The following is a 23,367-nucleotide window of genomic DNA, read 5'->3' on the forward strand; positions in this document are numbered from 1 at the left end:
AATTGCAGAAGACCTTCTTTTGGAGAGGAGACAGGTTCCCAGTCTAGTCTCTGCATCTTCAGAGACAGATCCTTCTACATTCCCCATCATCTGTAGTCTGCAAAGGCAGACAGACATCTCAGGAGGATGGTTCTTTTTCCCTAGCTGGAAAAAAGAAGCAAAAACCTCAAGAGCCTAAATTTGACTTATAAACAACTAAAGTTGTGTGATACAAAACCTGCCTTTGGCATGAGCTTGGCATGACATCTGAGTCAAAAGGCAGCCAGGTCCACACAAAAGTCGAAGGCCACAGTACCATCATACTTGGCAGTATTCAGTCACAGGAAACCAGCAGCAACAAAACAATGCCTCTGCCTCAGACTTGGCGCAGCCTTGTCTAAGACAAGGGACTGGAGGCGGAGACAGGCAAGGGAAAACTCTGTGCATCAGCTCAAAGGGCAGCATGCTCCAGCAGCAGTAACCATTCCAGTTGAAAAATGGTCTTTGCCTAAGGAAGTCTCCATGCTTGGCCAACTTTTCATCGTGTTGGTGGTGGGGTACAGGGTTCAGCTCTGCAGAGAGAGCAGCTGCATATGCATAAAGGCAGATATCCTCACTTTCCCAGAGCACTGAGAGAAAGACACAGAGCAATGGCTAAAGATGTGAGGGGGAAAAAATACACACACTTATTGGAGAAATTATGTTTTTGAGATAATATTAAAAAGGTACACCTTGATATATAAATATGCTCAGCCTGACTTTTGGGTACCATGTTGCACTAATTGAAAGACTATTATGACCTATGTCATAAACCACAAAGAGGAGCAAAACATGAAAGTTTAATAAGCTATTCTCTTAAGACAGTTTGGTGAGTAATCAACAGTCAATAACATGCTGACCCTCCTTACTTTGGTTGTGAATGTCACCTTAGCTCTATTCTATGAAAGGCACTCTTCAGAAAAGACTGTCATTTGCTGCATAGTCAGAATCAATCTTAGAACTTATACTGGATCTGAAAAAAAATATTTTTTTCAGAGATTTTTCTGATTTTTTTCAGAGATTTAGGTTTCTCACAGTTGTCTGAAATATTTATATGTTATTGTAAAATTCTGTGGAAAATATTTCTTTTCAGAACAAAAAGAAAACTCAGGTAATTGTTTGTCTTTCCTGCATGCTTCCCTGTGCATACTCATTCTTCTACATATACTTTATACCAAAGCATTCAGAAGTAGTAGCTATCCAACACAGCACCATGTGAAAGTTCACTTTACAGTTGCTAAAGCTTTCACTAATGCCATAATCTGTCAAAACATACTGTGTTCATTTATGTTTTACTGGTATTATTTCTAAAGGGAGGTGATCTTGTAGTGTGAAAATGAGATTAATTTTAGAATTATATTTTAATTTTTAACACCACCCTTGATTTTTTGAGGGAGTTAGCTTGTAATGATTTTTCACAGTACATAAAATTAAATTACAAAATTCCTCAGTGTCTTAAAAACAAATCTTTTGCAGTGTCAATATGTGTATCTACATCAATGTGTGAGAGATGTGTTAAGAGCCAGAAAACTTCGCAGTGAACAAGAAAATCCCTTATTTCCAATATATGAAAATGTGAATCCAGAGTATCACAGAGGTAACTGCAAGTTTATCAAATTGTAAAATGTTTCAAATGTAGTAGCTCACTGACAATGTAATTGAGGGGGAATTGTGCTATTCTTAACTGTTGATATTTCTTTACTTCCTGGACCATCATTTGTTCTCTCTGCTCTTTTCATTCTTGCAGTTGTGTCTTTATTTTCTCCATTAGTAGTCATTATAGCATCACTTCCTGCTCCTGCCTTACCTTTATGCTCTCACTATCCATAAGCAACTGAGAATGCTGACAGTACTCACTGGGCTCTTCTGCCATTCATGGAGTTCAGTTTCTGTCTGCATCACCCTCATCTGCTGTTGACAATATAGGCAGCCTTGGGAGACTTCCCATCTGCTTTGACTGGAAAATGTAAGTGTCCCAGGCTCTGCTCTTTCTTTCTCCCCAGACTCCCCATCCTTGTAGGCTCCTTTTCCTAGCCTGTATCCAGTCCCTTGCTGATGAGAGTGGCAGGAGTAGCAAACCTGGCACTAGCACTGCCCTTCATCTCCTGGGTCCATGGCCAGAGGACCAGTGTGGAGAAGCTGTAAGCAGTGGTGACCATGTGCCTTGGTAGAGCTGATTCCTAAAGGATGCAGAAGTTTTTAGGGTCAAGACAGAAGGATCTCAGTAGTTCCACAAATTTGGACATTAGGAATTAAGATTATATCATAAGAAATCCAAATGATTTTCTTGATCTAGCCTGTAGAAGTCAGAGTTGTCATAGACAGGTAGAACAGGCTTGGAGGAGACCAAGAACTGAAATATCCAGGTTTCACACATTGAGAGACCAAGCAGAGGTGGGATCTGAACTTTAGCTGTAGCATCCATCACAGCCAGTGTTGTTCCCACACAGCCAACTCTCAGAGCACTACTGAATCTGTGTTGGTTTACTTTTTCTAATCTCATTTTTCCTTGCTTTCAGATGCTGTTTATTCAAGGCACTAAGAATGTTAGAGATATCTGCTTTTGTGAACACATTTGTGAACTAGGGGTTTTGTTTTGGTTTTTTTATGTATGTATTTCATGCACCAGAAAGGTGCCAGACCTTTTGGATGAGACTGTGTATAATTAATTGGTCTGGTGATTTTTAAAAGATATATAATTTAAATGTAATAGATATTAATGTATATAATTGTATTTTGGCATTGTGTAAATATGTATTTTTTCTATATTGTTTATATTAATATTATGCTTCAGATAATACTATTTTTTTCTTATCACAGTTTTTATAAACTGTTCTACATAAACTATTTTAAGTTGTATGGCTAACAGGACTGCTGCATTTGGGGCGCTATTGGCATGACATGGAAAAAGTCCTATACAGAGAACCTCATTTTTAAAAAATATTTCAGTGTTTGTGAGATGAAATAAGCTACTATTAGGCAAGGGAACAGTAGTCCTGTATAGCAGTTACAATGCTACTCTACACTTCAAACTTACTGCTTTTCATCTGACAAAAATAGGAGTAACCCATATCACAGTGGCATACCTTTTACAGAACTCATTAACAACCAACCAAAACAGGGTTCACCTCACTAGAAGCAACTATTTCAGTCTAGTGTGACATAGTAGAAAAATATCAAACAACATACCTGCAGTGAAGTCTAGCAGGCCTTTCTCTGACCACATACTCTGGGGGGAGACAGGTCACATACTGGTTTCTTTACACTGGTTTAAGAGAGCAGAATCAGACCACAACTTGTGGCTGTGCACTTCCATGTGTGTAAAATTTTTATTAAGAAAGGTGTTCAAAGACACTCCTCAGACATTTGTGTTAACAAACCTGTGAGAATGTGAAGTCTGGCAACTTCCATAGCTCATCAGAAACAATGCTGTACCACGAGAGCTAAAAAAGTAGAGAGATGGCAAACATTGAAACAAAGACATGTAAAGGTATATATCCCACAGTTTACTCAGCTGAAGTAAAGCTGCACTTTGCCCCAGGTGTTGGTATCTTTCAAATGCCACTTGGTTTCACAATGGGACAGTTTGGCCCCAGCATGTCTCCATAGAAAGAGTTCTCCATTGGAATGTTACATGATGTCACCACCACAGGGGCAGCTAGAATGGAAAAAAGTTCATCAGGGAATGTAGGCTGGCAGGGCTGTCCTGATCATAGATCATCTTATGTTTTGGGTTGGAAGAGACATTAAAGATCATCTAGTTCCAACCTCCATGCCCCAGGCAGGGGCTCATTGCTGAAAACATGTTTAAAATTGAAAACATATCAACTTAATTTTGTATCAATAAAAGAACTGAATGACAGCAAGAAGTACAATCAAAGAGCACTTATCAGGTATCCTGCGCAGCCAAGTGGATTGTGCACAGCCTCTCTCTCCCTTACAAAGAGGCATCTCATTCAAGGGTCTAAACACTCTGTTCAGCTATTACTTATCTTTATAAAGTGCTCCTCAAACAAATAGTGAAAAGCCAGTACACAGTTCATCTCCACCATGAAAAGAAGGAAGGGCTTCATAGTTCTTCTTTCATATATGTACCCATACTTTACGTAGAGAAAACGTAGCATGTTGCTGAAGACAAGTGCCTAAATTCCACTTCTGTTTTGGAGAAAAATAAATATTTCTGAATGCCTTCTGAGAATCAGTAAGGAGCTAACTGAGTGCCTAACTGAGGAACTCCTGTGCCGCAGCAGAACTGTGCATATCCATGTTACTCCACTCTTCCTACTCCGTCTGGAATGTTATCCTTTCTTGACCAAATACCTTCAGATGCCTCAGAAGCCACCCTTTAAATCAGCTGTCACAGCTGCTCAGAACATGTAAACTTGGTCATTCTTTTTAGGTGTTTCTGAATGAAAATACTGCTCATCTCTCCTGCGCATCCTCTTTGGTACCACACAAACCTCAAAATTCACCACCCTTAATGGCAACCAAAGAAGAAGGGAACTAGCATTAGGGTGGAAGACATTTTCACAGAGGAAAGCCTAAGCAAAACCACAAAGAAATGAGCACATTTTCTGCAGATGCCTCCTTTTCTGTATTTGCTTTGCTAGATGGCTAGGTTAGCAAGCAAGGACAAACAAGCATTGGTATCTTTAGATCAATTGTTGATTGGGCCCATAACTTCTGCACTTAAGGCATGGTGAAAACTGCTGTTGTGTTACATGCACTGCATTTGGTCCTTTCTTTTTTGCAAGGGTAGCTGAGGAACGAAGATCACCGTGTTAGTTACCAGCAGTACAATTACACTGTTAACACACACCAAGTGTACCCTATAAATTACCTCACACTCTGTATCACCACGTCATTTTTTAATGCTGAGGGAAGTGGAGCTCACTCAATGCTATATGATCTGAGGGCAAAAGTCTGATGGTATGCTCTGTATGTGTGTTGTTCATCATTTTCAGAGACACACATCATTCTGCAGTTTATTTTATCATTCTCAGCTCCCTTGTCTGCTGCAGAGTTTGTATATGTGTACCCAAAATTATGTCATAGCAAACAGTTAGTTTCATCTTTTTTCCCAGCTAATAATGGACACTGTTCATAGGCCTCTTCCTCCTCATCACTTCATAACATGACAGCTGACCTTAAGCACTCTGGCACAATGCTCTTGAGCAGCTTTACATTTCTGCCCAAGTAGGTCACACCTGAGACTGTGTACACATGTTATTGCTCTGGTTCTGCTCTCTAGCCAATTCTGCTCATATGAAACCAGTGTAAATCCACTGAGAAAAAGTAAAAAAGTATCTATGTAGCATTTTTTTTAATATACAACACCTACTTATCAGTATAAGTAGTTATATTTATTGTGCCTCTAAGCTGAATAACAGGACTGATGGGAAATTGTTAATGTAAGAGAAATAGATTTGAGGGAGCTTGTATGCTGAACAAAGATAGCTCTCAAGGAAAAAGACATCTTTTGAATGTCCTTGATGATGTTCAGAATTCCTTTCTTGATGTTTCCCAATAATAATGTTACAAAGCAAAGCTAGTGTTGTTGCTGATCCATAAGCTAAGATTTGCACACTTGGAGCCCATCCTTTGAATCTCTGCATGGTCCACAAAGCTACCTGAGTACTTTCATGAAAGTCAACTGGAATGCTTGCCTGAAGAAAATACTGTTCCACTTCTGAAGCACTTGCAGGGTTGGGCTTTTAGGTTAATTCAAATTTTTGTATTGAAAGTTATTTAATAATGAAAAAATTGTAATAAATATTTTTTTTAATCTGTGCAATAAAATTACAAGATCCACTAGCAATTGTAGGGAAAAAATAGATTTTACATAGCTGGAGTTGATAAATGATATTTTTTGTTACTAATGGAACACAAAAATGGGTGAGAGAAATAGGCATACTGTGAAGATGTCAAAAAGTGCAACTTTATACATTTTTCTCTGCTGCTATAGTTATTTAGCAATAAATAATGCCTAAAATGCCAGAAATATTATTTTGTGCCATAATATGCAATGAATTTCCTTCCAATTGTAGAACAGAGAAAAGAAAATGTGTGAGCTTTAAGTTTATATAATGTATTGTATATGGTTATTTACTCTTTGGAAGCACAAAGTTAAACACTAGACAGATAGGAGTACATGAGCACTTAGCTGTGCTCCTCAGCCTGAGATTTAATATATGAACTAGAGGGATGGGAACAACGGGCATCAAATCAATCTATCAGCATCTCTCTCCAAGGCCACAGAACAGAGAAATGCATCTGACACTCAGACAGACAGCCTACCACAGCCACAGCTTCATGCCCAAGGAGTGCCTTGGCAGATGCTTAACATTTATTCAGATTTCTTTCAGTACTTCTCACATACAGTTTGTGTAAATAAAATGCAATATAGAATGATCACCACTCCCTTCATGGCCCTGTCACAGATGTCTGGACTCTGAAGCTGTGAGCTCTGGGACCTGTAATCTCAGGGTGCTGTAACTTTGAATTGAAATGAGTGCTCACCCCACTATTTGAACAACTTGCTGTAGACCCCATGCCCTCAATTGTCTCCCTCACACTGACAAAATCAAACTCCTGACCTGTTGTGAGCACCTCTGTGACCAAAGCAAACTGGTTTGTTATCAGTGATCTCACAGATCAACAGCTGGTTCAAACTGGGACTTTTTGTTTTAAGGCTTGCAGGAAATGCTGGAGACTAGGGACCAGCTAATTGAGAAAAAACTGTGGAACTGGAACACACACAGTGTCAGCAAAGCAGGTAGTCTAATATTCATGACAGTTTACTTGTTTCTTGGTTTGTTTGAAAGCTAGAGAAATACTGTAAGTAATTAGGAAGCTAAATATATATTGCTCTAGAGCAGGGCAGTACACTATAGTGAAAACCCCACCACTTAGAAATTTGGCTAGCCATAAATTCTTTGCCAGTGCTTGGAGTACAGAGTCTGAAAAACATCTTCAGTATTTATTCCATGCTCATATGCAATATAGTTACTTATAATTGTGTTTCTAACAAACACTGGGTGAACACAGAACTGTGCTACTATTGTCAATTTAATTTATGCATTTAAGTATATTTTTATATTTTTAGCTACAGTCAACAAATCAAATATATTTGAGTGTATTTTACACATTTTTAGAAATACTTCATGAATAAAACATTCATTTAAAAAAATCATATTCCTGTCTTCTCTTTGACTGCCTTTTCATTATGGATTTTATTGTCATGCTGCTCAGAGGAAAGGTCATAAGTGAGTTTGATTTCAATTGAGACAGTCTTCAGAGAGCATTAAGTTCATCAGAAGCCTCAGCCTGCTGGGGGAAAAGGGGCTCTGCTGTTGCCCACTGGCCAGATTAGTGACCATGTGGAAAGATACCGTTGTTGTCTTCTCCTCCCTGGTTTTGTGCCCTCCTTTAATAAGCCAGATACTGTCTGGGTTATGCAGTGGATATTTGAAACCACAGTGGGTCTTGAACTTGAGTGCCTGTTATTTTAGAGACATTTTTCCAGGCAGTTGCACCAATTACCACGGCACTGCAGCTCCATCGCTGCCTGCCCCTTGAGGACCTGAGCCGTGCTTTTTAACAAATGTATTTCTTCTCCTCCTGCTCTCCAAAGGTCTTAAAAACCAATAGCATAACTGTCCTTGTGGGGTCACAGTGCTTGGCAGTAGTGTGTTTGCTGCTAATGCTCTCATTTACACCTTACTGCTCATCAGGAGTGTTTAAGACAAGTTTACTTCAAAGAAAGGATGATTTATTGATGTGTACTGTGAACTATTTGCTGAGAGGATGTGTAGCAAAGGTGGAGGGAGTTGTGAGATTTTTTCTTCGTGATATAACAGTTTATCTCTGAGTTCTGCTCTGTCCTGAAACCAATGTAGACACAAAAGAGAAGTGCAAAAGATAAAATAATGTACAGTTAATATCTCCACACAAGCAAAACAAGGCCAACATTGCAGACAAGGATAGATAAGAATCTTTTGACAAGGTACAGCAAGGAAACTAAAGAGTCTCTTCTAGTTCAACAAGATCACAGTGGTTGATTCCTGTTAAAATATCCCCAGAATCTAGTTTTTAACTTTTTAATATTTTTACTTGCACTTGATTTGTACCTGGGCTTCATACCTACGAGCTGGTGGTTTTGCCTGATAAAGTCAGCTCCTGTACCCTAATCTCAGTTTTATGTCTGTGCCTGTCTTCACTATCAGTTGCTTTATTATGCCCTAGAAATAGCTGCTTAGACATCTTATGGCAGGCAGGACATAGCAGTGCGGGTGAATCAGCAGATACCACAAGTGAAAATTTCAGATGTTACTAGCCAAGGGTTTGCACATCACTCTGGTACAATACCACTCCCAACCTGTGAAAAAAAACAAAAAACAACAACAACAAAAACACCACAGGAGAAAAAGAGGAGGAAAAAAGCATTTCAGTTAATTTGTGGAGATGTTCCAAAAGCAGGAAGCCCTTCTCCTGCTCCCATGGTCAGTGCTCTGTGGGGCTGGGGGATGCTCTGCAGTGGCTGCACAGACCATGGGCAGGCTGGGAGGGAGCTGTGGTGTGGCTGGGCTGGATTGGTCACTGAGCCACCCATGGGCTCCCCCTGGAACTGACCTGCTGTTGGTTCTCCTCAGGCCACAGCTGCAGCTTCTTGTGGTCTGGCTCCTGCAGGTGCCAGGCATCCTCTTTATATCCCAGCTGGGTGGTTCCTGCACCATGCAGACCCTCACTGCAATAAGCAGCTTTCCTTGGGGTGAGAGATGGTCCCAGCTCCCAGGGATCTGGAGTGTCAGCAGCACGGAGCAGGCACAAAGGCACCTTGGTCCAAGAGGGCAAAGCATTTTATAGACCTCAAAGCCTTTAAGTCTCCAGGGAAAACATCACCTCAGCACCAACAGCTTTGCTGTTGAGAGGTCCTGGGGCCCCCAAAAGAGGCTAAAATTCCCCTGAGGGCTCTCACTGACCAGGTAGGGTTCCCACTGTTGGCACAGGGAGGGTATGCCCCAAGCCCAATTGCAGGCTCCCCTCCCCACCCCTCCCGACTCAAATTCCCAGTCAGAAAGGGTGGCAGAAGCAGGTCCTAGCCAACAGAGTGCCCCAGGTGGTGCACACAGCTTCAGGGAGGGAGGGGACTGTGAGGAAGCCCAGCTGGGATTCAGCACTGGTGTGAGCGGTGTGTGGCCCCGCCATGCTGAGGCCTTCAGTCGCTGAGCTGTGGGGCTGCAGCACGTGGTGGAGACTGCAGAGACACGTGATGGGGACACACCAGATCCACCAGTGCCCCATCCCAAGGCTGACAGGGATCTGTACATTCCAGGGGCCCAGAGCATGAGCCAAGATCAGTGCCAAGAGGGCAATAGCCCATGGCCTTGTGCAGCAGCCGAATGCCAGGCTCCAAGCACCGCTGGCAAGTCTTATGGCTGCTTGGCCAGACATCATTGTACACAGCTTTTTGCACACTCATGCCAAAATCCCTGCCAAATTACACAGTGTCCTTGCTTGCCTTTGGGGGTTGCTTGCTGATCTGCCAAACCAAACCAGTAGCAGGTGGAGCAGCTGCCTCTTACCAAGGATAAAGGCAGAGATTTCTCATCTTCCCGACATCCGTGAGGCCACACAACCTTGTTTGCAGAGGTGTGAGCTCTGCAATTTTTGACCTCTCAGGACAAGAAGGGGCCCAAGCCTGGATATTTCTGCCCCTGCAAATCTTAACCCATTTTTTAAAAAGAGGAACTGTTCTTTCCAAAGGACAGGGCAGGTATAAAGGGGTGAGATGAGTGAACTTCTCCTGGGGATCCATGTCTCCCAGCAGCCCTTTTTCAAAGGTTGGATTTCATGGATGTTTTCTATGTATCTGTCTAGGCTGGGCTGGCTTCCACAAAGCATTAAAACTATCCATGTTTTACTAAGCAGTGCCCAAGTGCATCCTCATTCATAGGTCCAAAACTTGGGCAGAAAAAAGCTGAATATGAGGCTAGTATAACACCATCACAAAACCCCTTTTGTGGGTTACCAGGAGTAAAAATTTGGCTTTGATCTAGTACTTTTTTCTTTCTTTCAAAATCCTGTCTCCAATTCTAGCTCAGAAAATTTTACTTTGGAAACTTAGTAATAGTTTTGAAAATTAACTCTTTCCACTGTATCACAAAATCTCTTCTGTTTTCCATACAGAATGCAAAGAGTCTTGACATTCTTTACATTCTGTATGGATGTACATACAGAGAGTAAAGAATCTTGAATTTAAAGAAGAGAGTAGGGGCATTCTGGATAAGAACACCCAAACATCCTGGAAAATCAAATAGAGACCATATGGCCTGTAGTAAAGCTACCCAAATAGCTTTGGTATGAATGGAGCTCCACTGTAAAAACACAGAATAAAAATAATTGGATGCAGAAAGCAAAGTGAAGATGTTCAGAATGCTCCACACATCTTAGTTAGGGAGAAAATGTTGTACAAGTAAAAGACAGCTACAGAAAGGTCCATGTGTTAATTGGGGGCATTCCTCCTGCCTGTCAATGACTAAAGTTGCAGTAATGGAACCACTAGAAGAAAAAGATGGATAGCTGCAAAGGCAATAAAGAGATATATAATGTCCAAAGCATCAAACATCAGAAAATATATGCTCAAGACACCAGACATGATAAATGTCAGCATCCTGTTGTCTTATCATTGGATCTAAAAGACACCTGGAGCCAAATTATTTGTGAGAATCCAACTTTGAAAGAATGAACTGTCAGAAAACTGGAATTAATTAACGCCCAACAGTTCTGTGCTAGAAAGGTTGGAGAGTACTAAAAATATCCAAGGAGCTTGTTTCTTTACACATCATGCCAATTAGATCTGGTCAGGCTGTGACAAATTTTCTGTAAACTTTCTGGTGAGCAAGAAAGTCCCCCAGCATCCTCCAGCAGCTCCTAGGGTGAAATCTTGCCTCTAAAATGCCAGAGCTTTCAATTACAAAAGTGGAGAAGGGAAAAACAAAAAAGAAATGCTAGTGTCAGGTATGTATTCCAGCTCTTTGGCCTGGCAATATTTTTCACCATGGGTTTGTGTTTACTTTCCTGGGATTATATCTGAACATCGTATTGCACCGAATCCTTGAGAGAAAAAGAAGACAAGACAGAAAAGATGGTGAGTGAATTTTTTCTGTTTATGTCTAGGGTACATCCATCCATGTTTTTCTGTGGGGAAAAACACCAAAGACCTCCAACAGTATTGTGGTGACATCTTTTATTTATTTGCCCTTCTCTGAAAAAAAAGCCTGTGGAGGACCATATGGTGTGATCACAGGGGACAGTCTTTGCTGTGCTCTGAGCAGGGGGCTGAGCTGAGGAGCTCACACAGTGCAGGAGCACTCTCACCTCTCCATGTGGTCCTTGTACCAAGGGGGGGCTCACCTCTCCTTCCTCACTCAGCCCCCCCAGGGAAAGCCACCCTGGAATTCTCTGTGTGGGGTGCTGCTGTCCCCAAGGAAGTGGCTCTCTCCCACCTCCTCCTTTCCACCCCCTGTGCTGCCCAATTGTTCCCACAACTCTCTGTGTGTTGCCTCTCAGTGCAGCAGACTGGGGAAGTGACCTGTGTTAAAATTACCTTGTCATCAACAAAAACAAATCTCCCCAATTTGTTCCAGGGGAGAGAGTCAGCGGTTTTTTTGCAGCCATGGGCTCACAGGACATGAGTTGTCAGACATCACTCTCTTTGTTTCTCAGACTTTTCCCACTCCCTTAGTCCAGCTGCTCTGGCCAAACAAGATCTGCCACTCACAAGTCCCTCCCAGCTCTACCCAGAAAATGGGGACAGCTCCAACCCACCTCAGCCCCCAGACTACCGCCTATTCCCATGAGGAACAGGAATGATGGGTTTGAAAAAAGCCTATTCCAACACTGACTTTCCCATAAGTGCAAGTATGACCAATGGCTGGGTACCAGCCTCAAAGAGGTAGGGATCCGAGGAAGTGAAGGAAAAGTTCTGGATAGCAGCAGGAGGATGGATGCTGGTTCATGCCCTGTGTTATGCCAAGCACACGAAAGCCCAGCATGGTGAGACTTTGTTCCCTGCCTCAACCTTCTCCAGGGAGATAGGGAAGCAGAGCCTTGTTAGTGTGACCAGGTCCCCTTTGCTCCTGAAGTGCCACTTTACATCTTCTAGTACCCACACACTGAAAGGGAGAATTGAATGCAGAGGCTTCGCAAACAAATTTCTCATTTTTCTCCATATCCTCCCCCCTGTAGTTCTTATCTTCAGTAATTAAATTATGCAGCTGAGGAAAGTGATTTGGAAAACAGATGGCATGCAAGATGCTAGAGAAAACAGTGGTGAATTTTAAACCTTGCAGCAGAGACACAGACAGATCTGGGAGGTATATGGGCCTTGAAGTAATTGAACTTCAAAGGCTGCTTGTGCACTGACCTTTAAGCAAAAAGAATGAATGGCCCTTCAGCCTTCAACTTGATACTCACCATTAAGTATCCAAATCAAGCTTTTCCATGACAATTGTAACTGGTCTAATCTGCCATAGAATGTGGTGTGACCTGACCAGGTCTTTGGTAACTGACAATGGTAGGAAATGTGGGATCTGGGCAAGATGGAGACCTGAAGCAAGCATTTCAGCCTGGCACAAGTCTGAAATGTAAGGGGAAAAGACACCAAAAAGAAGAGATCTTTAATCTGTGTGAGGTTTTAAGTCCCTGGTCCCCCTGTCTTCCTTACATTTAAGACCACAGCAGGCAAGGCTGGGTGAGGACCAGCTGCCACAGCTGCTGGCAGCACAAATGCCATGTCCCCAGACATGCTGGAGGAGCACTGTGTGGTGGGAGCCCACTGCAGCAGGTCCAGCAGGACAGAATTGGAGCTTCTCTGCCACCACAACGGAGGAAAGGGGTTCACCAATGACATTTACCTCTGGATCTGCATTAAAAGCGTCTTCACTCAACACATAGGTGGTAAAAGAGCTTGCTCCAGCTTGTGTTGGATGGGGCTATGGACTCTGTCCAGGAAAATGGCAGAGTCATCAGATCCCACCCTCTGAATGCTGGAGGTCGCCTTGTAATGGAATCCGTCACAGGAGGAGCTGGGGAGCCCTGCAGCTGTTTCCACTGCTGAACACATTGCCACTCAAAGCTGGAGGTAATTCTCAGGGAGATTAATAAATCGAACATAAAGAGTTTAAACCACCCAGATAAATAATGGCAGATGTTTAGGGATGGAATAACAGTCACAAGCATGAGTTATGCAGTGCCTGCAGTTCAAAGAAAATGAGTTCAAACTGCGAGGGCATTGTTCAGAGGAGCAGTAAGGGATAAAGCAACGGGGGAGGGAGGAAAAGGGAAGAAAAAGGAGGCAAAGCTGTCTCCCTTCCCTCAGATGTGTGAGTACCAACCCCTGCCAACATGGAGAGCCACATCTTCATTGCCAAGCTAGCATCCAGTGGAAGCAGCAGCAAGCCCTGGCACTCACTCACAGCCTCGCAGCCTGGCCTGCACAGCCGCCTTCCCCAGAGCACTCTAGGCACTTAACTGGGCTGCTGATGTGCAGAAACACTGAATTGCTCCACAAAACCTGCATGTCCCACAGATGCTTACAGCAAGGGATGGGAGCTGGGCTGGTCTCTGAGGCAGGGGTGGAGGAACCATGTTCCCTGCAGTTCGTATCTGTCTCTGTTTCAGTGTCCAGCCCTTCATATAAAATCTAACCTCTGCATATAGCAGTTCAGCTTCCTGTAAAAAATTCTGGCTTCCTGGGGTTGGGAGGGGACCCAACTCCAACTAATAACTCTACTGCCAGCCCTCTCCCTCATCCAAGGACAGAGTACATTTTTACATGATACATTTGCCAGAAATTTACTCTTGTGAAAGAGGAAGAAAATGCTTCACTGTCAACAAGACTGCAGCTCTTATGTGTTTGTTTTTGTTTTGGTTTTGTTTTGTATTCTCAAAAGATAGTGTTTAAACATGGAGGGGCAAATTATCAGAACACTTTTGAACTACATAATGAGTATTGCTAATAGCCACTCGACTTGGCAGCACAGTCTTCAAGGTTATTTAGCAAAGCACAGAATGTACATCAAGCAATATAAAAAGTTCATTTTAATATGTCTTTGCAAAATAAATTTTAAAGTAATCAATTTGGCTTTTCATTTTTAATTTTGTCTTTTTGTTTTGGCTATCAATAAAAACAACCTTGAAAATGTAACATAAGAAGAGTTAGAGAGGAGTGATGGAAGAACAATAAAACAAGGAGGAATGCAAGTTGGTACAGAATGTCTTTGATCATTACAAAGCTAATTATTGAGAAAGACAGCTCAGTGTGCATGAATGCAGAATAATGATGAGTTGGGTAAACACTTAGTGCACAATACATATGTATTTGTGTGCCTGGAGAGAGAGTGCCTAACAAGGAAGCAACAGAGGGAAATCAAAGCATGTGTGCATCACTCCAATAGCAGGATGCAGGGAAGGAAAAACTTCCAGTCCATCTGACTTTAAGGCACAGGTAGTGCTGCAATGAGCTTCCACTATGCAGTAGTTTTTCTATTCCTACAAAAGGGACTGTAAATCTGTATAGGTGCTACAAACAAAAACCACCAATTCCCACAAGGTTTCAATATAGGCCAAGGCATAATTTAAAAACTGACTTGAAACATGGAGTATTGCCTAAACCATTTTCAATTTTGCTTTGCTTGGCATAGCAGGAATTCTGTGGGCACACATGCACGTCCTGTCAGTGAGGAAGACAGGTCACTGGCCAGTAGATTGTGTCCATGGATAAATGGCTTATGCCCAAAGTAAGTCTGGAGGAAAAGCCCCAAACCTGTGGACACTGACCCCAGTGAACATTGAGGTGCTCACCCCAGCAAGGTCCTGCTTGCTGCGTCCAGCTGTGCAAACTTCCTTCCCCTGGCAGGAGAAAGGCAGGGGTTCTCTGGCTGTGCACGGGTTTGCAGCAGAGCTGTGCTGCTTTTTGGAAACAAAGATCAGCACGATGGTCCTGATGCTGCACTGGCAGAGCTTGAAGCTGGCAGTAGAAGTTGCTACTCTGCTTTACCTAGACCCTGACAGGATGGGGCTATTTCCATTGGGTTCTGCCTGCTTCACATCCTTCCTCAGGCACCAAAACCCGTCCAAATTGCTGTAAACAATCCCATGCAACACTGCTCTCAACTTCCCAGAAATTTCAACACAAAAAAAAAAATGGGAAATACATTTCTCTGTGCAAAACAGGTGAAAAAAGTAGGTTGAAACAGGTTAAAAAAACATGGTACCACCACATGTCCCCAAAATGTCACCTAGTGACAGCTACTGGAGAAAAGGCTGCAGTTTCAGACCTAAAACATCAGCTGCATGCCATCAAAACCCAGAGTTAGCTAGCACCAGTGTGTTGTTAGCAGCCTATCTGAAGGCCTTACAGCCACAGTTTTGCTTGCTGAGGTGTTTCCTCTCACCAAAATATTTGGTCCGTACCTTTTATCTTTATTTATTACCTTATATTTTCCAAGAATAGACAAGACATTTTATTATTCTTCTAGTATTCTTAGTTCCTAATATTTGTTATTGAATCACCTGCCCATCAAACTGAAGCTCATAAATCTCCTGATCTGGCATATTTTATAAAATGCAACTAATTTGCCCTTTATCTTGCCATTTAATATAATGGAAAAAAAGTTATGAGACACGTCATCCCACACCTGTGCTTGGAAACTCACTCCTCATTATTGCTTCGTGTTCACAACTCTGCAGCCCATTTTCAGTCTCCTCTCTGTTGTTGCCAGCCTGAACTAAATTAACTTTATCAAAACGATCTTGAGATAATACTTTAAATGCTCCTCATGATGTATTGCTTCTCGTACATGTCTCCATTAGCAAAAAAGCAAGGAAATTTCACAGGACACAATTTATGTTTAATACAGCAGAATCATTTACTGCCTGGGATTCACTTACCCTCATACTTGCAGATTCATAACATATGCTTTGTATTTTTTATAAGGACTTAAAATTATTCCATCAAAAGCAAAAAACCCTAGCTAACTCCATCATTTCCATATATTTTTTCCTTTTGTATCAGACCCATTTTTTATGAATTTTCAGAAAAAAACTAGTAACGATATAGGTTACCTGCTGTTTAGGTGTGCTGTTTTATATTTGGTCCTTCCAAACTACTCTCCCCCTGCCTGAGAACAGATTTCTTGGAATTTTCACAGTAATTTTTTGATTGTCTCGAACATTATTCTTCAGAGGAATAGTGCAGAGATGTATAGTTCAGCCCTTTGGATTCCATGGAAGATTCCATTCTTTGCCAACCCCATGCCCCTTCTGATGTTCCACATTTCCTTAGGTGGGAGCTGTCTCCCTGATGCCCCTGGGTGATGCTCCCTCCCCACAGCCCCACACCCTGGCAGTGCTCCTGCTATCCAGGCCCCAGGCAAACCCCAGGAATTCCATTCTAGAGATGTTTTTGAATGGACACAGCAGGGCAGAGAGGGTGGCTGCCCTGCTTCCTCTCCTGTGGGTACCATGAGACAAACCAGCAAGAGGGGAAAGGAAATTATTCTGCTGCATGGGGTCCAAACTGAAGTATTTTGTCCAGAAACCCTCAGCTGCTGAACAAGCAATTATGTGAAAGATCTTACGGGTTGATTTTTTTTCCAACTGCTTTTAGCAAATGGCAATTGGCATGCAAATAAAAACAAGGATAGAACTTCTGCTAGCTGAAACATTATGAAAAAGTTATATTATTAAAAGTAAAGCTTGAGCTCCATTATCTCATTAAATTAAATTACAGTGTTTGCTTTTCTTTAATGCAGTGTCAGAAGTAGTAGCGAATTTCTGGGAGGGTTATTTTCGATTGATTGCTGCATGTGCTGTTTGGAGACTGTGTACTCTAGGTGTGTATGCAATTTTACAGCCATGCCAACACACTCTATAATATAATTTTACGTGCAAATTACAGCTATGTAGTGTAATAAGCTATTCTTTTTTCTTTTTACAGCATCTCCAGCCATGCACCCAATGCACACAGAGGGATTTTTTGGCTTACCAGACTTCAAACCATTAGACCACCAAGGAGTTGTGAACTGAGCCCAGTGCAGGCAATGGCAGCACTTGGGCTCACTACCAAACCAGAGGGGGAATTGCACAGCCTCTCAAACACCAGACTGTGGGGCTGATCCATTCAGTGGGTCTGTGACCTGACAAGGCAGCATGATTAATTGCACACAAATTCCCTCAGAGGTTTTCCTGCTCATGCTTTCTGCAGCGAAGATTGTTAGCTTGACAGATCAGCATAGCAGCCTCTTAAGATGCCAGAAAGGGAAGAGGTTGGTTTCTGATTGAAAGTTAATGGAGGAACAGCAGCTGTTCCACACTGAGGGGGAAAAAAACCCCAAACCAAACAGGCTTTGATTCTCAGAGAAAACCACACATGGGAATAAGCTGATTTTTCGATAACTCTGGCTATGGGATTTCTGTCAGGGATTGAAAGACCATATTTGCATGATATAATAGGCATCATAATTAGAAATTCAGCTGTGCTTTCTCTCATCTGATTATTGAAATATAAGCCATGGCATGAGTGTTTTTCTTTTTGATTAAACACTGGTTTAGGTGCCTCCTCTTCCACGTGTTTGTTCTTGATGCTTTGTCCATTTAGGCTAAAGTTTGCAGAAGCCCTGATTTGGTGGGCAGCTCCTGTATTTGCAGCGCTGAGCAAAGATGCTTGCACAGCTCCTCCCTCCTGCTCGCAGGCAATCCACACTGTCCTGCTGTCAGACCAGCCCCACTGCCAATTTTAAAGTTTTCCTTTTCCAAGTAAGCCTTAGCAAATTGCATTAGACACTTCCTCAGGAATACTGAAGCCCTACCACTTTATCTGTTAAAAGGTTTTAAACATTGACCAATGTTTCTCCTTCTGCATTTCCCAGCTGGGCTTGATGGGATGACACACACTAGATGGATGCTTTCCTGCAGTGTGTGAAATGAGCTGTGTGGCAGCCCTCTGAGGACATCCCTGCTCCTGTGGGCACCACACCACAGCCTGGCCCAGCCAGGAGGGCTCCCAGGAAGCAAACTGCAGGCAGGGACACCGCAGATGGCAGCACCAGGGCTGGGGTGGGCACAGCAGGCTGTGCCAGGCAGCAGATGTGTGGAGAGATCTGTGCTCTCACACCTCACAGATGTCTTTGTTCTGTTCTAGGACAAATCCCTCAAAACACACTTGGAATGCAAGCCTGGAAACTGAGGCCTTGCAACCTCCCCACTGTACTTCCCAACCTGCATCCCCCCTCCAGCACCTGCTGAAGAGCTGAGCTGAAAACAGCCCTTCAAATCCAGCACTCTGTGCTGGACCCCTGCCAAAGGGCTCCGTTTGTAGCAGAGATTATGGGTAAAGATCTTCCAAAATGCTCCTGGATTCTCCCATGCATCCCTCATCTGTCTGAGTTTGAATTAAGCTGTTCATTCCACAGCTAAATTTTCTAACTTTGTGAAATCTTGTCTGTTACTGGCAACACAGAAACACATAAGCAAGAAAAAGGCAAACAAAAATGCTTCTATCACTACAACTTTTAAAATGAGGGCAAGAAACTAACACAGAGAGATACTGCATAAGCAAATTGATTTAATTGCACTACATGAAAGAGAAGGCAGGTCTTACTGAAGCAGAGAAGTAAGACAGCATGCCAGAACAAAATTCCTCAAAGCAATGGCATATAAATATTGAATAAAATGCAAAAGCCAACTCTGCAGATGGCTTTGGGAAAAGCAGCCGCTCTGGCTGCAAGTATGTTTCAGAGCACACATTACAAAACTTGGAAATCTGCAAAGCCAAGGAGTGAATAATCCACTAGAGGGAAATCCCCAGCTTCCACAATCAAGTACAGGGATTACAAAGACATTTCTAAATCACTGAGAGATGGGATGAGACAGAAGACTGAATGTTAGGATTTTGAGTTTTCCCCTTAGCATCCCACACTGCCATGCCAGGCTTATTCCTATTGCTGGTCTTCGGATACCAGTTTTGGTATTTAACTTGGGGTGTTCATCTCTCAGCAAAACAATAAAATATCATCTCTGTAGCCATTACTTTCTTCCAGAGGCCTTTGCAAAAGGCATTTCCAACAAATTTAAATATATGATTGCCAATCAAGTGAGCTGCATCCGCTCAATTTGCTTCTTGCCTTTTACATAGAGAACCAGCTGTAGGATCCATTCACAAAAGCTTCTGGAGCAAAGAGAGGATTTTGTTAATCTGGATTTGGGAGCCCCAAGCTACTGGTTTGAAATTTCATGATGAATCTGTCACCCTGTATTTCCTCTCCCTTGGGAAAACAAAGGACAACTGTATGTAGAAAATCAGGCTTATTCCTCTTAACTGTAGGAAGCTACCAAGGAGAAATAAATGAAGAGAATTTGGCATCATGCTACTCAGATAACCAAACCACCCCACACCTTCAGCTTTATGTGATTTGCAGAGTGGCAAGCAAGTAATATCTATCTATCTATCTATCTATCTATCTATCCATCCATCCATCTACCTATCTATATATATATATAATATTTAGATATAAATATAAATATATATAAATATACAAATATATATATATATAAAACAGCAGCCAAACCCCCAAGTCAGACCCACAATGCAATGTTTCTGTGGGTTGCTGAGGCAAGAGAATCACAGTGGATGCAAGCAAGGCCACAGGAGTGAGACAAGAGTGAAACAAAACACAGTGTCCTTTGCAGGACAGCTCTTTCAGAAGCTTGCAGGCTTTCCTCTGAGAGGCTGAGAGCTCACAACCTCTCTGCACCCAGGACATCCAGCACTATTCTTTTCAGTAGGCTGAGACAGAAGGTACCAGTGTGAGCTGGACAGCAGGCACCTTCAAAGCGGTGATATTTAACACAAAGAATTGGAAATTTTTTCTTACAAGAGATCTTTTTCATCTGCAGGATTGGAGATGCTTGAACATGTGCAACCAATGCCAACTGCATCTTTCATACAGAATCATGTGCCAAGAAACATCAAGTTCCTACCCCTACAAACACATTTCCTGAACTTACTTTGAGGGAACAGCTATCCCAGTGTGGACTGGGACCAGAGGACACCCCAAAGGTCACACAGCAAGTAAGAAGGGAAACAGCAAATGACCTCCAGTCACTCTGCTGCCCTTGCCATGCATCAACCTCGTCACCAGGCACCACAGTGTGTACAAGAGGTCTTATGGAAATCAGTTCTAAAACACACAAGAAAATTAATCTGAAAAGGACACTGAGCAATACAAGCAGGTTTGTCATCATGCCTTGTGCCAACTAAGCTTTCAGCCCTTCAAATCTAGCACTTTTCTCATGCTCAGGAAATATTTCTGCTATGTGTTAAAATCACAATGAACCCCAAGGTATTTACACATAATACTAAGAATATCAGAGATTAGTATAATGCACAGTATGTTTAGAATTGCAGAATTGTTAATGTAGATTAAAGTGCTTTGCCAGTAATCACTCACTTTCCCGACCCAGCCACATGGCATTTCCATTTGCTGCCCTCCAGCACTGCCAAGCTGCACAGCTGCTCCCGGGGGCCCTGTGGGACTGTGACAAGTGCCATGGGACTGCTCTGGCCCCGGCCCCGACTGCAGCAGGGTAAATGTGCTCTGCGAGACTGCCAGGAACAGGGAGCTCTGAGGGCTGAGCCAGTGGGCTGGAGCTGGTGCTCCCATCACACACAGCCAGGGCTGGGGCAAGCAGGGCAAGGAGACCCAGCAAGACTCCATGCCCACAGTGCCCTGTGTCTTGTGGAGCATCCCCTCGGAGGCAGCCTCCATGGAGCTGGGGAGGCTGGGATGGGCAGCTCAGCAGCAAACACCTGCAGCCCTACAGGAGCTGCTGTCCTTCTGGTGCTGTGAATCACACCAGTGACACACAGGCGCCCCTCAGCAAGCACCAGCCACTCACTGGGTGGGCAGGGTGCTGGCAAAACACACTCCTGTAAAATCCCTGCTCCTTACAGCATGGAGCACTAGTGAAGAGGGTGTCTGAGAGGGGACAAGAAAAACTCTAGGACTGAATACCACTGAGGCAATAAAGGTAGATCCAGTATTTAATCATCTTTTCCAATAACCGCTTCATTTTTTTAAGAAGTATTTCTGAGAGATTTCTACATTTCATCACAGTGAATGGGTGATGATGAAAGATTTTGTCTAGACAGAAGGTAAAGTTTGAACTTCAAAATTAAGTTCTACACAGTGGGGAAAAAACCTAACCAGCACAATGCTACGTTTGCCTTAAAGCATTGAAAAAAAAAAAAAGAAAAAGAAAAAAAAAGGAAAAAAAAGAAAACCCCCAAAAGTTAAAACCCCCAAAACAATAAAATTTTATTATTCTAGAAATATGTTCTATCTAAAGTAAATATTTTAAATATTTCATATTAAATATTAGCAAAGATCGCCTTGTGGAGATGAAAGCAACATCACCAGGGAGTTTCATAAACCGTCTCAGTTTCTGGGCAGCTGCTCTTCAGCACTAACAGCACACAGCATATTTGGTGCAGTGTAGATTTCTCTCTTTTTTTTTGGCAGGATATACTTATTTAGTGCCATAGCAGAAGAAGCAATTAGCAGGCATTTCACGGGGCAATCTCCCAAGAGCAGTCCTGAGACAAGAGCTACTCCACCACAGATCAGACCCTGGCAGGAGATGCAGCTGGGTGCCCCACAGACCTGCAGGGGTGTCAGGCTGCCCCACCTCAGACCTTCTTGCAGGTTTCTCTTTTCCACAAGCAGCCTTACCACTCACAAATGCTTCCTCTTTTTTATTGCCTCTGCCCTGATAGCCAAGCTCTTGGCACAGATGGTCAGGACCACGATGAGGACTCCGACCAGCAAAGTCACCACAGGCCAGAGGAAGCAGTGCAAGAGAACAGTCTCATCGTGGGTGCGCTTCAGCATCACGTCATCCGGCCTGGGAAACAGGAAACAGAAGATGGAGAAAAGATAATTCAACATAATATCATCAATTCATCAGTGGGAGCCATCTAACATGGTAAGAGTAAAGGTGATTTATTTGCCAAAGTTAGAAAATTATTAAGTGGATTATTTCGTTCACTGCTTGCATTTGCCTTTTTATCACCAGCACTCATAGCAGACTGGGAGAGCTTTCCACTTGCAGTGTGTATAGCCTAACAAGTTTACTTGGATAAAGAGAGAAAAAAAAGTGTTGGTGCTCTAGATCTTCCAGCAAATGTGGTCATCACAAGCAGCCATGAGAGATACAGTATCACACTGACTGTGGATTGCAAAACCACTCTGGCAAAAACATAATACCAGGCAGCATTTATACCTATCTACCTCAAATGTTATCAGGCCCCGTGAAAGGATTTAAACGGTAATTAAAGCTTCACTTCTAGCTTTGAGCACTGATGAGTCCATGGGGCTCTATGGAGGCTCCTGATGGAGCAAGCCCTGGCTGTGGTTTGGCTCTGGGCAGGGAGCTGCTCCCTGTGCTCAGCATTGGCCCAGGCTGGCCCAGCTGCACCAGCAGGCTCCAGGAAATCCATCCCACCAGGACCACAGCCTGCACGGGTGGCCAGGGCTCCCAGGTCAGCTCCTTCCCAGCAGTGGCTGTCTCAGCAACAGGCTGGGATCTGGGGCTGCACACAGCAGGGCCTCAGTAGACTGGAGGTGGCTCCTACAGGGACAATTTGGCAAGACTCCCATGAAGGTCTGATCCTCCTCGCCTCCAGCAGCAGCATCTAACACACACTCATGGTGGGGCCTGTGACAGGTTTACACACTTCCAAAGGGAAACGAAGGAAGGAGGAGAATTGAGGTGGAAGTATCTTGAGACATTTGGAAATTTAGCTTTGCCACATGTCTGAAAGACTTGCTGTCTATCTGCCTCTTCCAAGTCTGGGAGGTTGTTGGCAAAATGTGATGGCATATTTTTCTCAGCTCTGGCTCTTTCTGCTCTCCCTCACAGTTTAATAGTTATTAAATCGATCTCGTGGCATTTGCACTTTGTTCTTGTCTTCCCATCTACAGCCAGAGACACACAGTCTGCTGGAAAACTATCTGCAAAGGAGAGAAAGAGAACTTTCTCCAACTAGAAGAATATCAATAGTCTCGACTCACCTTGGTCCTCACTCACACTGAGCACTCCCATCCATCGCTTGTTGCTTCACCAATGCCACCTGACACTTCTTGGAGCAGCAAACCTCACAGCCTAAAGTCCTGGCAAACCAGGCCCATCCAGCAATGTCCTGGGAATCAAGGTCTCCTAACATGCTGGCACATGGGAGCAGATCCCTGCTCAATGAATCTGCTGTGTCTCCCATGATAGCTTTGT

General features: G+C 43.1%; 2 protein-coding genes across 6 annotated transcripts in view; one reads left to right on the forward strand and one right to left on the reverse strand.

The window, feature by feature from the left end:
• The window catches only part of PTPRB (protein tyrosine phosphatase receptor type B), a 62,572-nt gene extending 55,517 nt beyond the window's left edge, over positions 1-7,055 (forward strand). For 3 of the 5 annotated variants that reach the window (XM_074539729.1, XM_074539730.1, XM_074539731.1), the window contains one exon: positions 1,495-7,055. In XM_074539729.1, coding sequence (XP_074395830.1) covers positions 1,495-1,641 — 147 coding nt within the window. In that variant the 3' untranslated portion in view covers positions 1,642-7,055. The remainder of the gene's footprint in view (positions 1-1,494) is intronic. The other 2 variants (XR_012580068.1, XM_026797308.2) reach the window with 2 other exon arrangements.
• Positions 5,107-23,367, reverse strand: part of KCNMB4 (potassium calcium-activated channel subfamily M regulatory beta subunit 4) — a 34,566-nt gene continuing 16,305 nt past the window's right edge. Inside the window, exon 3 of the mRNA XM_005480599.4 lies at positions 5,107-21,984. Coding sequence (XP_005480656.1) covers positions 21,816-21,984 — 169 coding nt within the window. The 3' untranslated portion in view covers positions 5,107-21,815. The remainder of the gene's footprint in view (positions 21,985-23,367) is intronic.

Source organism: Zonotrichia albicollis, chromosome 4 (genome assembly GCF_047830755.1).
Source record: "Zonotrichia albicollis isolate bZonAlb1 chromosome 4, bZonAlb1.hap1, whole genome shotgun sequence".
NCBI classification, from domain to species: domain Eukaryota; kingdom Metazoa; phylum Chordata; class Aves; order Passeriformes; family Passerellidae; genus Zonotrichia; species Zonotrichia albicollis.